This window comes from Apis florea, unplaced genomic scaffold (assembly GCF_048593485.1).
Source record: "Apis florea isolate Af1SG1 unplaced genomic scaffold, ASM4859348v1 contig_3683_pilon, whole genome shotgun sequence".
NCBI lineage: Eukaryota > Metazoa > Arthropoda > Insecta > Hymenoptera > Apidae > Apis > Apis florea.
The window spans coordinates 30,488-47,047 of NW_028256803.1; the positions used below are offsets into that span (position 1 = coordinate 30,488).

The 16,560-nt window shown below is 30.9% G+C and overlaps 1 protein-coding gene across 9 annotated transcripts in view; it reads right to left on the bottom strand.

Annotated features, from left to right (window-relative positions):
• Nhe2 (Na[+]/H[+] hydrogen exchanger 2) overlaps window positions 1–16,560 on the bottom strand; it is a 38,747-nt gene that overhangs the window by 5,878 nt on the left and 16,309 nt on the right. For 3 of the 9 annotated variants that reach the window (XM_086914522.1, XM_086914524.1, XM_086914523.1), the window contains 11 exons: window positions 14,119–14,321; window positions 8,114–8,203; window positions 7,497–7,567; window positions 6,407–6,622; window positions 5,147–5,282; window positions 4,039–4,200; window positions 3,846–3,915; window positions 3,653–3,757; window positions 3,250–3,351; window positions 2,745–2,906; window positions 741–917 (listed from right to left, as the gene is read on the bottom strand). In XM_086914522.1, the coding sequence (XP_086770648.1) occupies window positions 741–917; window positions 2,745–2,906; window positions 3,250–3,351; window positions 3,653–3,757; window positions 3,846–3,915; window positions 4,039–4,200; window positions 5,147–5,282; window positions 6,407–6,622; window positions 7,497–7,567; window positions 8,114–8,203; window positions 14,119–14,321 (1,494 nt within the window). Of the gene's footprint in view, window positions 1–740; window positions 918–1,978; window positions 2,056–2,108; window positions 2,329–2,515; window positions 2,907–3,249; window positions 3,548–3,652; window positions 3,758–3,845; window positions 3,916–4,038; window positions 4,201–5,146; window positions 5,283–6,406; window positions 6,623–7,496; window positions 7,568–8,113; window positions 8,204–14,118; window positions 14,322–16,560 lie in introns of those variants that run through there. The other 6 variants (XR_015294231.1, XM_086914525.1, XM_086914527.1 and 3 more) reach the window with 6 other exon arrangements.

Consider the following 16,560-nt stretch of genomic DNA (forward strand, 5'->3'; position numbering starts at 1 on the left):
GAGCTTCGAGTAGTAACTAGAGAGTAACTAGCAGAAAAATCATAAATTCTATTCGACGTTTATATCCTATAATAAAGTTGCATATTTAGTGGCAATGAAATCACGACTGATAATATACTAATATTTCATGCTCTGCAACGAAATATGACCGTTTTATTCCTAATATTCTTTTTAATATTTCCACCCTATTCAATATCAACTATATTTAATACTTCAATACTGAATTTATGATTCATCTTATATATCTTTTATATTTTACTATATTTCATTTCTAGATCGTATTTTGTACAATTAAGAAAATAATGATATAGAGATAGATATAGAGAGATATTTCTTTTCTATACGAAACTTTGTTTTCAAGAAAATTGATTTTAAATATTATATTTACTTAACACGTAATTTACAGAAATAGAACATTTCCTAAATAATTCTGATTCTTAAATAACAAATTTTATAATTTTCTTGAATAATCGAAGACTAGGCATAGAATAAGTTCATAAATTTCGAAGTCTTCTCTCTCTCTCTCTCTCTTTCTCTTTTTTTTTCTTTATTGATCGATAAAATTTTAAAATATCAATGAGAAATAACTTTTGATATATTTTATTAATAAAAGACATTTTTTTGATGAATGAAGAAATGTTTTTTAAGTAGGATTAAAAACTTTAAATTGTCGTAAAGTTTTTAATCCTACTTATAAATAAAAATAAAAAATTTAAAATGATACAGCAATTTCATCTTACCTTTCTCGTATTCACTAAACGTTTTCGTAGGCGAATCTTCGGTCTGTTCCGTCCCCGTCAACGTGTATTCGTCACGCTCATCCACAGTTTCCTGGCAATCGATACCATCTGGAGTGCACACGCTCTCGCGACGGAATAGACCAATTACTGACTGGACCTTTGGCTGCTCGATTCCACCTTTAATTAGAAGGAAGTGTCACTAATGAGGTTAATGAAGATTCATGAAATGTTTCGGTTCGGCCACCTGGAATATCTCTGTTAAGAAAGATTTTACAGAACTATTTCTTTTGAATTATTATCTTTTTTTTATTTTTTTGAAATAGAAACTTAATTTAAGACTCATTATGTCATATCCGTTATATAAAACGCGGAAAATTGCGTTTAAAATTTAATTTGTTTGAGAAATGTTTGAATATAGAATGGGGAATATTAGCTCATTTTTCATCGGACATACGCTAAGTGAATAAAAATCTATGGATCTTCAGACTGAATAAATTACGGTCGTTATTAACCACTTTAGTGAGACGAAGTTGTAGGAAACTTGGTAATCGAATATCAATGAATACCAATGAATATCAATAAATTATGTAAGATAAAAATTATCTGAATATCATATACGTATATATATATATATATAATTAAAATAATAATTAATATAAATTTTGAAAATTTATTATTTTAATTTAATAATTAACAGGAGAGGAAAAGAAAAATTGGCAGAGATGAGAAAGAAAGAAATATAACAAAAAACGAGAAGAAATATGGATAGAAAGAGAAGAATATATCTCTATTTTAAAGTAAACTTTTAAAAATTGGAAAAGATTCATTATTATTAATAAAACTATTATTAATAAAACCGTCATTTCAGGTGGCCAGAACAACAGAAATACATCGTAAGAAAATGTGAAACAGAAGTGCTCGTGAAAGAATTTGGCAACACAAAAAATGTCAACTCAATGATCCGTTGAGTTTAAAAATATACACGAAAGATTCGACAAGTAAGTTCGATGAATGCACGTTTCTCAGTGTGATGCACAATCAATCGTGTACGTAGCGATGAGGTGCGCGCATGTGAATATATGTGTGTGTCTGTGTACACATGTATATGCGAGCTTCAAAGGGGACTGGGTAACCCAAAATTCGAAGAAGAAAAAACACATTCGCAGATTTGTAGATCGAGAAAAAGTAAAAGAACGACATATAGAAAACTCTGAACGACTTGAGTATATAAAATTTACATGTTCTTCGGCCGGAAGTCCGAGGTTTGTATCCTCCGAGCTCGTTAAGCTGGCCTGTCTTCACAAATACGGCTCTCCTGTAAATCATCGTTTTTCAATATTTTACGCACCTTTTTTTTATCTATTAGCCGAATCAAATCACAAAAACAACCATCTTTTTTTTTTTATAAAACATTATAAATCGATAATATAGAATAATTGGAAAAATTGAATGATCGAAGACATTTTTACAAACAAATGCCATTTTTAGAGACACGGTATACACGTCCACGTGTATTTCTACTTGTTTTAGACGTTGATTAAAAAATCAAATCGACCTTGCATCGAAAAATAGACCTGCTAGGGAATACCTGAAACAACGCGTAAATATTAAGAAAGTTCGGCTTGAATTAATAAATGAAAGATTTTCTCTGCAACGTGAGAGGGGTTACCCGAGCCCCCCCGTCGAAAAATAACTGCGTGTCAGAGTTTATTTTAGGTGTCGAAGAGAATCAGATTGAGTATAAGTATTTAATAGGATAATAAATTTAATTAAGATGATTCAGAAATATTTTTTTTATTAAATTTATTTCACCAACAATCTTCCTAACAACAAATTTATTTATACAATGAAAAATCGAATGTGCGATGTATTGTAAAATTTAATAAAGTGGCAGCCAATGAAATTAGTGTATCTATTATCGGGAATTTATATCAATACACTAATCCATGGTAAAATGATACATGTATATTCCTAATATTGGTCAAATTAATTAATCAATCATACCTAAAAATGTCGCCGAAGGAGAGCTATAAGCCAGATACTCTTTGTTAGAACACCAAGCAGGAAATTCATTTTGTTTGATCGGGTGACCGGAATCGTAGTCGTCCTCCCTTTTCCACGGCAACATAGTTTCTGTGGCTGTTGGTGTTGTTACCCTGTAACTTTCTAGAATTTAAGAAACAAGATAAAAATCCTGAAAACAAACTCTATAAAATTTAACAAATCAAAGACTTTAGAAATCTAAGAAAATTTTTTTATTATCAAATAATTTATATACTCTTATTAATTAATACAGAAGAGTTTTATGTTATAAAAAGAAAAAAAATTGGAAAAATTGACGTTTCCAATAACTTATATATTTAATTTTCAATTATTCCTTTTATTCCTTTCTTATAATATTAAATAATCGAAGAATATTTACTTTTTATATCATTGAAAGAGATTTTTAAGTCATTTTTAAATTTAATATAAAAAATCCTCCGACTATCATCGACCACGATAAACTCACCGTCGCGTCCTAATTTCATATCCGGATCGTCGGTATTTATGGTATCCATTGAGGTAGTGGTGGTGACGCCGTGGTGGCCATCTGTATTCACGTTCAACGAATCTATGGAAATTGAGCGTCGAGAAAATTATAACTGTGAATCGAGCCAAAAATTAGCTCTACCCCTTTCATCCCGTTTTACATTCAAAGAAACGCTTCGACAGGAAACTCTGAATTATCCTTTCCTGGAGCTAATTTCTCAAAAGAATCCACACGACTGGAGATAATTTGTCCAGAACTTCCTTAACTTTTCTAACAACTGAACGAAAGCTTCGTTGAAATTAAAAAGAGAGATAGAAAGAGAGAAAATTAAGAAGGGAGGGGAAAAAAAAAGGAGAAAAAGAAGAAAATCATCTCTTCTCACCGGAAGTGCGAGCCGTGAAGGTAATCGCAGAGTCCCAGTCCTCCTTGCTCGAAGGCTTTGAAGTATCTCCGTTTTCCAGCTCGTACAGGACACCGTTGATGTAATCTACGAGTAATAAAAGTTCACGTATTCAAACGAAAAGAACCTTTTGATCGGTGAGGAGGGCTCATCGATATCCCTTTTGCCAATTTACCTTGAGTGAACAACTTGGTTGATCCGTTTTGCTGGAACTCCGGGAAACTCACGTGATTCTGCTTACCATCCTACACAGGATTGGTGGAGGGTAAAGGTAAAGTTATTTTAATTGCAAATCATAGTAATTCGTCGATTCAACGAGGAATTCGACACATGTCATTGTTCATTTTTTACGCGAGGAACATTCTTACTTTGAGCAATTTTTTACTGCGCTTGTGACGATGCTTGTGCTCTCCCATCATCCGTCTTATGTTCATGTGCATTTTGTAATTGACTTGGGTTGACAGGTCGCGATCGTTCACCGCGTGTCGGCTGTAGCTTAAACGCCGATGCTGCAACAGTTTTGTTCCATGCTGTAGAGAAACGTTATAAACCTGATTTGCCTTTGTTCTTTCGTATATGCAGGGGTTTTTTTGTTACAGACGTACAACAAGTTTACGAGCTACATACATATTCAACATTGAAGAAGCATAGTGTAATTTTATAATCCAAGGCGCTTCGAAAGTCCCTTAATGATTAATCGTTCATCTTTCAAGTGCCCTGCATGAGCAACTCAAATTTGACAAATTAAATCTTTTTTTTTTTTTGATACAATAAAAATGAAATCAAACGTCAATTGTCAATTCCTTTATAAGAATTGAAAAGTATGTGCATTTATAATAAAACTCGATTTCATCGAACCTGTCGAGGGACAGAGAATGAAGGAAATTCAGTTATTCTTTTCATTAGTTACAATTTTTCGTTCAAATAATAGAAATTTCACGTTTCGATGAATGGATTCAATCGACAGGAGTTCGGTTGATCGAGTGCTAATCAAAATTTCATTTGATGAAAATTCGATATAACGTTTTTTTTTTTTTAATGTACTCCACATTTCGAGAGTTACAGATTTAATTCAAGCCGTTTCTCTTATATGAACCGTTCAAAACAACTGCTATAAGAATCATGCTTTTAAATTTACTTATTATATTCAAAATTATATTTTCTAAAAAATATTATAACAAATTACGAATTTTGACTTCTAACAAAAATACGTTTAAACATAATTATTCGAAACAAAAAGAGATTACAAATTTATTTTTACGATATAAATTGCAAAAGGATCAATCAAAAATGATTCGATCATTTTATGAGAGGTTCATATAAGGATAATTAAAGTGTAAAATTGATGGATGAAATTTAAAGCAGTGACAGAATGTCGTTCGAAGGAGAATCGCGATCAGCAAAAGTTTTCAGGGCCGTGCATACACAATACAATACACGTAAAATTCTCGTGCTCAGCAAAGTGGGGTTTCTTACCCTCTTGTACGGCTTGCAAAGTTCTTCGGCCAATAGGTGGTGGATCCTGGCGTCCGTCAAGTCCTTCTTGGAAGGGTTGTACTCCAATTCTTGGAGATCAATATTCCAGCCCGCTTCGAGCTGGCTGCAACTTGGACTGGAAGGAGAAAGAATGAGACTGCATTTTTATGACGGGCTGCCACTTGAAGATCGATACTCGCTGCTTTCGAGGAGGGTTCGCTGTTCAATCGAGATACAATGCAGACTTATCTTCGGTTATGCTCCTTGGCCAGTGTGTATATAGGGTGAGTCATGGAGCATCGACACTCCCAAAGCAACTTGTAAACCGGGTGAATGTACTACGCGGGACGTTGAATCGGATGAAACTATTGGATCGTATCCTTTCGATCTTCTTTATATTTAAGATTTATGGCTTAACTTTTTTCCCAAGTTTATTTTGAAAAATTTATTTTAATCGTGTCTTAATTATAATTTAGAATTGATATTATATCTTTTCGTTTTCGACTAATTTTAAGATTTATAGATTGCCTTCTTTTTATTATAAAATAGGAATTTATTTTAATTGTGTCTTCAATTCAGATTTATAATAAATTTAGAAAACGATAGAAATAGAAGTTTTTACAATGAAAATTCCTTATCTTTTCTTCTTGTTTGAATAAAGTTATTTATACAAGAATAAATTTATTTTAATTGTCATTGTAATTAAACGTAGAATTTGAATATTAATATTTGAAATAATTTAAATAAAATAAATGATGAGCAAAATAAAAATATATAGGATAAAATTTTTCTGAATTTTTTTTAAACACGGGGAATTATATTATTGCATCATACAAAGCATATATATCGCGATCTTTTTTATCGTATCGTAAAAGAATTTTTCTCTTAAAAAAACCTATAAATATCCCAATGATTCACCCGGTATATTTAACATCATCGCCAATCTCCCTTCCGTTCAATCTTCCGTGACACTAAATTAAAGGAAACAAAGCACTGAACTGCGAATATCGAGCTCAAAGGACACCGTCCCAGCTACGATTTCAGACGGAAAACTTTTTGTTAGCCAACTTCCGCTGATAATTAATACATATTTTCACTGTGGTTCTATCGGTTTTGTTCTACGTCTGTTACGATTAAAGAAGCATTCTTCGAGTTCCTTATTGTGGAAATAAACAGGTCAAATACGAAAGAGATGATTCAATGAGGCGGGATTGAAGCGAAGAGAAGATGATGCGAAAAAGAAGGAATAGAAAATTCTACCTTCCATTGAATTGTCCCGTGTTGCTATAGTTGCGGAATATAGCGGACATGCTTTCAGTTCCACTGATATTGCCGATGGTGGACGCGTTCCTCCTGATGTAATCCAGAGCGTCTTTCATAGCGAGTTTCGAATACGTTTCCAATATTTTCGGCTCGGCACCGTAGTGATTCCTCACCAGATACGGGCGAATAAATTTATTATCGAACCGTTTGAATCTGTAAAACGGGACAAGAAAAGAAACGAAGAAAAATGTTATGGTATAAAAATAGTTTTATTCTTTGTGTTAAGATTTTGGAGAAAGTGATTAAGATGATAATTGATGGATGCCAAATTAAATATGAAAATGGATAAAAAAGAAGCTTCTATTTAAGCTCTCTTAATTTTTGTTGTCACTGTTAGAACTGTTAGGATTGGGTATTATCGCTAAGTAACAAGATTAATCTCTTTCCTTCTTTCACAAATATGGAAGCTTTCTTTTTTCTCTCTTGAAACTTTTCTCGATTTTTTAGTATATTTATCTGTTCATTTGATTCTTTAATAATTCAAAATAAATTCGTCTTATATTTCTTTATATTTATTATTTTTAAAAGATATATATTGAAATATGCATCTTTTATCAAAACTAATGAATTTTTTTATGAAAGACATTAAAAATTTATAGATATTAAAATAAATAAACCATATTCTTTTTTTTTAAATTTTAGAAGATATATTAAATTAAAGCAAATATAGTTAAATCGAGTTATAGATTTGAAAGATCGTTTAAAGGAACAAAATTTTAGGGATACTTTATTAAGTAGAAATTTTTATCTTTAAAATATATAGATCGTAAAAATCCAAATACTTTCTTAGACGCGAAACGGTAATAAATAATTTACGATCAAATAAACCAGCGATCAGAATCATCTGCATCCCACCTAACATCTCGAACGACTCGTGAGTCATCCTATTAGGGGAGAGACGAAAAATCGATAAACCTCCCTAGTGTTTTTCATCAAATAAGACGAATCATTCCATGAAGAAGTCGAAAACGTTAGAGGAAATCCATTTCGAAATACTATCGATCGTAAAACACGAAATAATACATACTTATCCCGAACGTGGTAATTGCCATGCTTGCCCAAAATGTCCTCGATCCCAGCCATCACGTGGTCTATTATCTGCAAACGTAGACGCCATTTTCCTTTACTCAGCCGATTTCATCAAGCACATTATTTCCCTTATCCTTTTATCAACGTATACACACGTGCACACCACGCGCAAATGACTCGAAACGTTCGAATTCGCGATGCAACACGGTTTTTATCTACTTTAGACCCATTGTTCTTTTTCCTACGACACGTTCATTTAGTGGTTTCCAGTGAAAATCAGTGCAATCTTCTCCCATACTGAGCGACGAACGATTATTGATTTTCCCGCGTATCGTAGTTCGCTGCTCTTTCTTTTTTCTTTTCTTTTTTAATATTTGCGCGAACGATAAGGGCGTATAACCACGCGTTCCCTACAATTTATACATTCAGCTTCACCATTCTTCGTGCACCATTCTTTTTTCTTCCACGACTTAAACCATCCCCTATTCGGTACATTTTTATTTTACAGATGGATCGAAACGAGCGAAGCGACGTTGAAGTTATGCCTCGTTACGAACGAACGCGAAGATCATCGTAGGCAAACAGTTCGTAGAACGAAGACAATGAGGCACGTACCCTTTCGTGGATCCTTTCGTTCATGGTCGGCTTCTTCTTTTCGGCTCGTTTCACATTCAGGATCTTTACGAGGGGCTTGATCGTGATTCCCTGGAAACGGATGTTTTTTATAGTAGCGGATGTTTCAACTTTCAACAGAGAAATTGTAAGTGGTAATTGCGATTGATAAGAAGTAATATTGAATTATACGCGAGGAAATTGTAGGAGGATGAATTGTAGAAGGGGGTGGTAGTTTTGATATATATTGGTTTTATTGTTTTCGTCGCGTTGGATTAAAATAATTTTTTAAGCATATTATTATAGTGTATAGGTGCATTATTACAATTAAGGAAGAAGTTGATATAAGAAAATTATTATTATATATGTATGAGAAGAGATTACTTTTATTGTATTTTTTATTATTAGATCAATATAAAGTTTTAGAGATTTTATCTTGCGATTCAAAAAAAGAACGATAGTAATTTTAAATTATCGTAAATTATTATTTATAAGGAATGGTTATTATGATATTATGTTTAATTATTTTTATTAATATTTTTTATTAGATCAAATTAAAAAGATTTCGTTTTGTTATTTATATTATATTATATTGTTTATATTTAACTGTAATGAAAATTTATTAAATTTAACTTATTAATTAAATTGAAATTAATTTTTTTAAATTCTTTACAATTTCCTTAAGTTTTTATTATAAATAATCCTCCTTTGTTTTAAATAATAATAAATACGAGCGTTAATAACTATAATATGGAATACGAATATAAATCGCGATACGAATACGAACAGAAAATGATAACATTCGATTATCATTGAAAACTAAAATATCGATTTAACGCAGTCGTATTCCGGACACGGAGCAAAACGGACGGTGTTTCTCTTTCCTCGTCGTAAGAATATTATATTATTTCGTTAAATAGTTATAAATTATTATTACTATTAATTTATATATTATTGTTATTGTTATTATTAATTATTATTATTTACTTTCGTATAAATTAATTTATTACTGTGATTGTAAAAAATTGTAAATATATAAATATAAATCATATATACTTTAATTATGTGTATAAAAAATTGAAAAGAATCCCCATTCGTAATATGATGCTAATAATAGATTAAAGGGTATTCAAATTTGCCCACGTTTCTGTAGGCCAGTGATATTTAACCTTTAATTGTCAGGGTGGAGTTCAAATGGCCCTCGCTATTTTTTCAACGAAATTGATACATTATAGCTTCATGAAACTTTGTGTACTCAACACTTTCGATACATTATTGTATCCCCTGTCTCTTATTGTAACCTCTCAAGAAAATAGAAATCGAAATTGTTATTTATCGACAAATTTATATGCTCATTTATGAATCTATCCACATAATAAAATAAAACAAAAATAAATTGATTTTGCCAAAATAAATAAATTGTTCAGTTTATGAATTTATTTTAATCATATTTAAATCGTAATATTTGCATATTATCGATATTTGTGCATCCAGTTTTATTATTTTTTCCTCTTTTGCAATCGATATTATTTTCTATTATTATAAAAACAAAAAAAAATATTGCATCCGACTAATACATAATAGATTTATATTTACAATTTTTTACAATCACATTTTACAAATTAATTTATAACTATTTAACGAAACAGTATAATATTCTTACGACGAGCAGAGAATTCGTTTTGCTTCGTTTTGTTTCGGAACAAGACTCTATTAATAATAATCATCTTGTCATTTTCTCTATTTGCGATTTATATTCGTGTTCCATATTAACGCTCGTATTTATTATTATTTAAAAAGAAAGAAGATTGTTTGTAATAAAAATTTTAAAGAAAATTGATTTCGATTTAATTAATAAATTAATTTCTCAAATTAAAATTTTAATTTTAATTATTTAGATTAATTAAGAATCAAGAGTTTTTAATTTTTTCTTATTTAATTTTTATTTAACAATACAATATTTTACTGATGTTTTTTTAAACTCTAAGGCTTAGAGTTTAAAATTTTAGTATTTCAAGTTATCAAATTATTACGATCGATCAGATATCACGAAGCCTGGTGTCGATATCGAGTTTCCAATCGATTGGTCGATAGTGTTTTTTAATGGAACTTCAGAGCCAGCAGTTCCTTAACAAACAGGACGCGCCTTTACGATAAAAGTAGAATCTTTTTTCATCCTCTTCTTCTTTTTCTTTCTTTTTTTTTTTTTTTTTTTTGCTTTAATCCTTTGCAGTCAAATTACATTCGTACTCTATTTGCTCCGTGCATATTTTTTTTCTTAGATTCGATTTAATTCCTCGACAAAGGAGCCAGAACGAAATTAAAACGAGAAACCATTTGTGCAAGAGACATTATCAATAAACTGCAATAAATTTCCATCCCTTAACATTTATACTCTTTGTATTAATAATCATTCGTAACAAATTATTTCTTAATGCAATTCACCTGCCCGATATCTTTTAATAACGAATACCAATTAAATCGAATCGAAAATTGAATATGGAATATGAAATTAATCTCCTTCAAGTTTTTTATTAACTCTGAATATCTTCCTTTCTAATAATCCTTTTCTACCTTTCACCTTTCAAACTTTTTTATCCCTTCCGTGATCGGGGAACGATCGGAATAAAGTACTTGCATATATACCAATTCGATGGGAATCGGTCTATATATCTCGATGCACGCTATTCAAATAAAACTACGATTTCATGCATCTATGGCGCGCACAATATCCGCGCTAGTAGTACACATTTAAAATAGAGCCGGGGGAATCGATAGTGTCGGCATAAAGAAAGGTCATCGCTGATTGCGTATTTATAACGCAGTTAACAAAAAATCACGGCGCGCCTTTTGCAGAGGATTGAAGCGAGTAATCGCGCCGGAAGAGGGACGTCGCCATTCGAACGGTTTATTATTTTCACGTCAATCGCAATGGAGCTGCGCTGCTGCACTCTCTAAGCCGGCTACTTATACGTGTACACAGGGTGCACACACTTAAACAGACTACCTCGATTATTTTCTTTATTGGTGAATCGATTAAAAAAATTTTTGTTATATTACTTTGAAAGGTCTCTTTTTTTAAGATTCTCTTTCGGCTTAACCCTTTCTGTGATACCTTCTGTGTTGTTAGAAATTGGTGGAAAAGTTGATCGATTTAATGTAGTTATTTATCCAGATTTGGAAATGATTTATTGTGAATTTTGTATTGTGAAATTATGATTTAAAAATAAGTTGTTTTTATTTATGCATATTATATATTAATAATTTTATCAATTAACTTTGAATGAAAACGTTCTATCAAATCGAGATTTATTTTGTAATTTGTAAATGTATATTACCCATAATATATTTTTAGGATACGATATATTTTAAGGAATTTTATCATTCAATTACTATAATTGTTTAATCTACAATAATTTCTAAGTTCAAACGAAAATACTATATTTCGCGAATAAATATTATCCTTGTAAAATTTATCATACAGAATAATACATCATCCATTTGTTTGTTATCGGAATCAAAAATCGGAACATAACTTTTTCATCAATTTACTAGGAAAACAAAGTGTTTGTTTTCGAACCCGCTGATGTATAAAAGAATTGAAGATATCGCAATAAAATATTCGAATATCCTTCGAAATCGTGTCATCTGCGACAATAAAAAAAAAAAAAAATTTGATGGAAACACCAGGCGAGTATATCCATCTCTTATCCAGTTATACGTCATAATGAAGCGAGAATAAAAGAGGAAAGAATCTGTCCACGCGTAAACGTTATTTCATATTACGATAGAAAATTATATTATATAGAACAGTATGTTTGCAATGTTCGAAGATCGTCGTAAAATCGTACGAGTCGAGGGAGACTTCGATCGTAGTTGTCTACGATGACAAAATGACAAGTAGTAAATGTTCGCGTATTTCTCGGCTAACGTGTACAACCATAGTAGCATGAACTGTGATAACAGGTTCCTGGTATATTCCTGTGCATCGTTGGTAGCCTTTTATGAAACATTATTAACTAGTTTTCACGAGCAGTGATCAAATCCAATATCGATTTGTGTAACGTCCGATATATTGTTTTATGCGTTTGCTATTTTTTTTTTTTTTTTTTTTTTTTTTTTAATATAGATAGCCGTTTAGTTTAACGAGAGTTGTGATCTCTCTCGGGCATCATTATTTTTCATCTGAACAGAATTTTTTGGTTTATCACGTATGAACTGTTTTCGGCTATCGAAGATTTTAATTTTATTTTTCAATTTTACCAAATAAAATAAAAGATGTTGAAATTTTTTAAAACTTGCAAGTTTTATGGATATTGTAATTTTATGCTTTTTGGCAATGAATCTTTTATACGTATTATTAATATTTAACGTGATAAGTGATAGTAAATATGAATATCATAACACGTGATATAATTTACATTTATAAAATAATTATATTGCACTTCGTTAAATCGTATTTTAATTGTACCAATAGTTAAAAATTACTTGCAAAAAAGAATCGTTGAATCGTTTAGCTTCAATTTAAAAATGTACCCCCGCTTCGTTCAAACTGCTATTTAATTCCGCGAACGAATCAAAAATTGATAGAAGAGACATTAAAGGACACCATCTTGAACTTTGAAACCCTTTTAATTTAACTTTCGAACCTTTTAAACCATCCTTAATAATAATTAATACCGAAATCTCTTTAGAGTCTTCGAAAAATTCATTTATTCGCGACAAACTTTCGAATCACGTGAACTCCACGTATCGATGTCGGCAGCCATATTAGAATCGAGGAAATTGAGAAAATTCGTAAGAATAGTTTCGCCAAACCGGCCGAGCCAATGAATGGTTCTTCGAGTCTGAATCAACATTTCTCAAAGTTTACTTGCCGCGAACAACGAGCTCCCGGAGAGAGAAATGTTGATTTAGAGAAAAAGGGGATGTTCTCCGTTATCGTGTCATTCCCTCGTTGAATCGAGAGGGAGGATCTCGTTTATTGTTATTTTTTCACGTATCTTCGTGAACCGACTGGAAGAAGAGAAGGGTATCGCGCATCATTACGATCAAGTTTAATTTAAACTTTTCACTATTGCGGAAGGAAGTTTATACCACGTTGAACCTTATTGGTTTAAACAACCAGTGTTGTGCACGAAACAATTCTACGTATGTATTGGGAATAATGCAAATGAAAAACGTAAAGAGCAACCGTGAAGTTATAATGGCGTACGTAAAAGGAAACGTAACGATCTCTGTATCCTCGATGGGGAATTACACGTAACAATGCTTGAAAACGAAAAGAACGTAATGCACAAATCTCTCCTATTTGCTTAAATGTCTTCTTTTAAGGCAAATACTCTTGAAAAGTTTTCCACGTTATCCTACCACTTCAAATACAAGGAAATGTTGACTCGAACTTTGTGGCTCGGCTTCCATCCTTGTCATTTAATATCGCAACTGTAATAATACTTATTCAACTGATATCTGGAGACATTTTCAGATGTATGGTATATAATAATATATATTAAAACTAACACCATATATATATATATATATATATATATATATATATGTGCGTTGTAAAATCGATTGATGTTAAGTTTGAAGAATCGTTGAATCAAAGTATATGTAAAAATATTAAAAATATTAGTATAAGATATGGTAGAATTAAGAAACTTATCAAAATGATGGATCTCCAGATTTTAATTTTATAATTCGTAATTTATTTAACTATTCGTAATTTATATATAAAATATCGAAGACTATTAGTTTAACTATTAGTTATATTTCTAATATATTTTGGAAGATATATGAAGAAAAAAGTAAAAAGAAATTGAATTTTGTTAAATCAAAATTTAAATCAAATTATATTGTATTAAAATTAATATTGACATTTTTCAACTGATTCAACAATACTTTTCACAACGAAAGTTATCTGACAATATAACATTTAATTTTCTCTTCTGTTATCACGCTTCGAAATTAGTTAATTAAACAATTTACAAATATTATTGCATCCTTACCTGTATGAATACTGTGAAATAAATGACTGCGATCGTGGTAGTGACGAACATCGGTTGTAAAGACACGTGTTTCGGATCGATCAGTAAGACCAGAGCAAATGCTACGGCACCTCGCAAACCACCGTAAGACATCACGAATTTCTCCACCTTGTTCAGCTTGTGCAGTCGGAATTGATTAGCCAACGCTGTCAAGAAGATCACGCCTGAAAATCCATTTCAATCCAAGTCAGCGCGTTTAACCCTCTACAAACAGCATGTTACATGAAATCTAGCCACTATTTCCGCAGTCAAATGCCAAAATTTGATATACATGATATACATCTATCTTATTTTTTTTTAATTGAGATATATATATATATATACCATTCCATGTATATTTATAATATATGTTAGTTTGTCAAAGATAGCACGTAGTTTAAAAAAAGAAAAAGTAAAAAGGACAGATTCTATATTTGAGAAACATTGTGATTTTTCATAGTTGAACAAACTTTAAAGTTGCTGTACTATAAAAGTTAGCAAAACATGACATATCAGGCTTTGTCATCTGACCACAGATTTATTTCTGGGTTCTATCTCTGTTTGCAATAAATATTATTAGGTTTCCTCTTTCACGTGTAAAACTGGAAAACTGTGATTGATTGTAAATTGTTCTTTTGTAAAAAGAAACATTTCTGTTTGCAACAATTGATAATTTCAATTTCTGAAAAAATTGTTGTAAACTTTTTTCTAAAGAAAAAGATATTTTGATAATTAACATTTTCAACTTTTTATGAAATAGTAAAAAAGATTTTTTTTTACAGAAATTCATTCATTTGTAAAAAATCCACTCACAATAATTTTTTAATTACATTTTTTTTATGTTGCAATAAAAAATCTGTCGTTTATCTTTCTATAAAGAAAAATAATTTCCTTTGTAAAAAGAGGAAATTTTTATTCACGAAAAATGTCAGTTTTTATTCTTTATGTGACAGTGAAAAATTGAAGTTAATCGTTGTTTTAATCTGACAACGAAAGGCTATAGTTAATCGCGATTCCTATTTCGCAAAAAAAAAAAAAAAAAAAAAAAAAAAAAGAAAAGAAAAAAAGAAAAAAAATGAAATATCCGGATCTGAAAAAAGTAGGATATTTTCAGACTACTATAGGGATGACGATGAATTTTTTAAGTGCAGCTAGTGGCCAGCGATTTAGCGATAAACCGTCGATGGAACAGGAAGCCATAAGCCCGTGACAGTAAGCCCTGATGTAAACTGGTGGTTGCGGAAGAAGCTAGACGAATCTTGTTAAGAGTATTTCCAGATATTTCACGATTTAACCGAGAAGATAGATTAGAAAAGTTCGAGTTTTCTCAAGACTATTCTTTTCGTTCATTTTAATGACGAATGTCAATCTCGACATTGATTATTTAAATAATTAAATAGAATAGAAATAGAAAAGTACAACTGAAATATCCATCAAAAGATCGGAATTAATGCAAAAATTTAATTTTCAGAAAGTTTTTCATCTTCTTTGCTTTTTCGTTGTTTAATCCACTTTATTTTTTAATTCTTTTGTTGCAGAGTACATAAAATTTTACCTTTGTAATATTACGTTTGATTTTATACGTTTCTCTCGTTATATCATAAAAATAGAAATTCTTTCTAAAAAAATAAGTTGGATACAGTATTATAAACTTTTATGCAATTAATTGTTGTACTTTATAAAGCAAATTCCTTACAATAATAAACTTATTATGATATTATACTATGTGTAATATAAATTTATATAAATTTACTCAAATTTTAAAAGTAGTTATTAAGAAAAATAATATAAGTTGCATTTATAATGGAATTGCGAATATCTTGTATATACTATATATACAAATTCGCAAAAAAATTACAATAAATCCAACAATTTTTAAAAAGTTTTCGTCTTGAAAATCATTACTTCATCAATATCTCAGGATTATATTAAATAAGTATACCATCTAAATGGAAATTAGCCATCCTGTATAAACTTATTGATAGAATATTGATGACAAATTCATACGTCGAATACATCATGGCACCAAATTATCACCAATACTCTTCGCAAAAACCATCTCAGAAATTACTATCGTCTCTCAAAATCGCTCTCATTCAACTTCAACAGAATTAAGAGGCTAATATCGCCAAAACGGTAAAGCAATCATCCTCGCAAAACAACAACTGGATCCCAACCGAACTACTTAATCTTCACCCCTTCTGCTTATCCAAATTATCCGAAACGACACGAAACAATGCCCGGGGCGGCACGTGCCAAGTTTGCCGGCATCATCCCGCCTCGTTATCCGGCAAAAAGGCAAATACCAAAGCGCAAGAAACGCCTATTCTTGGCACGATCGCGTAACGGTTTCGCTAAGTAAGTGACACGCGATAAGCCATGAATCGGTTTAAACCTTAAGACTCCCCCCTTATCTCTTGATAC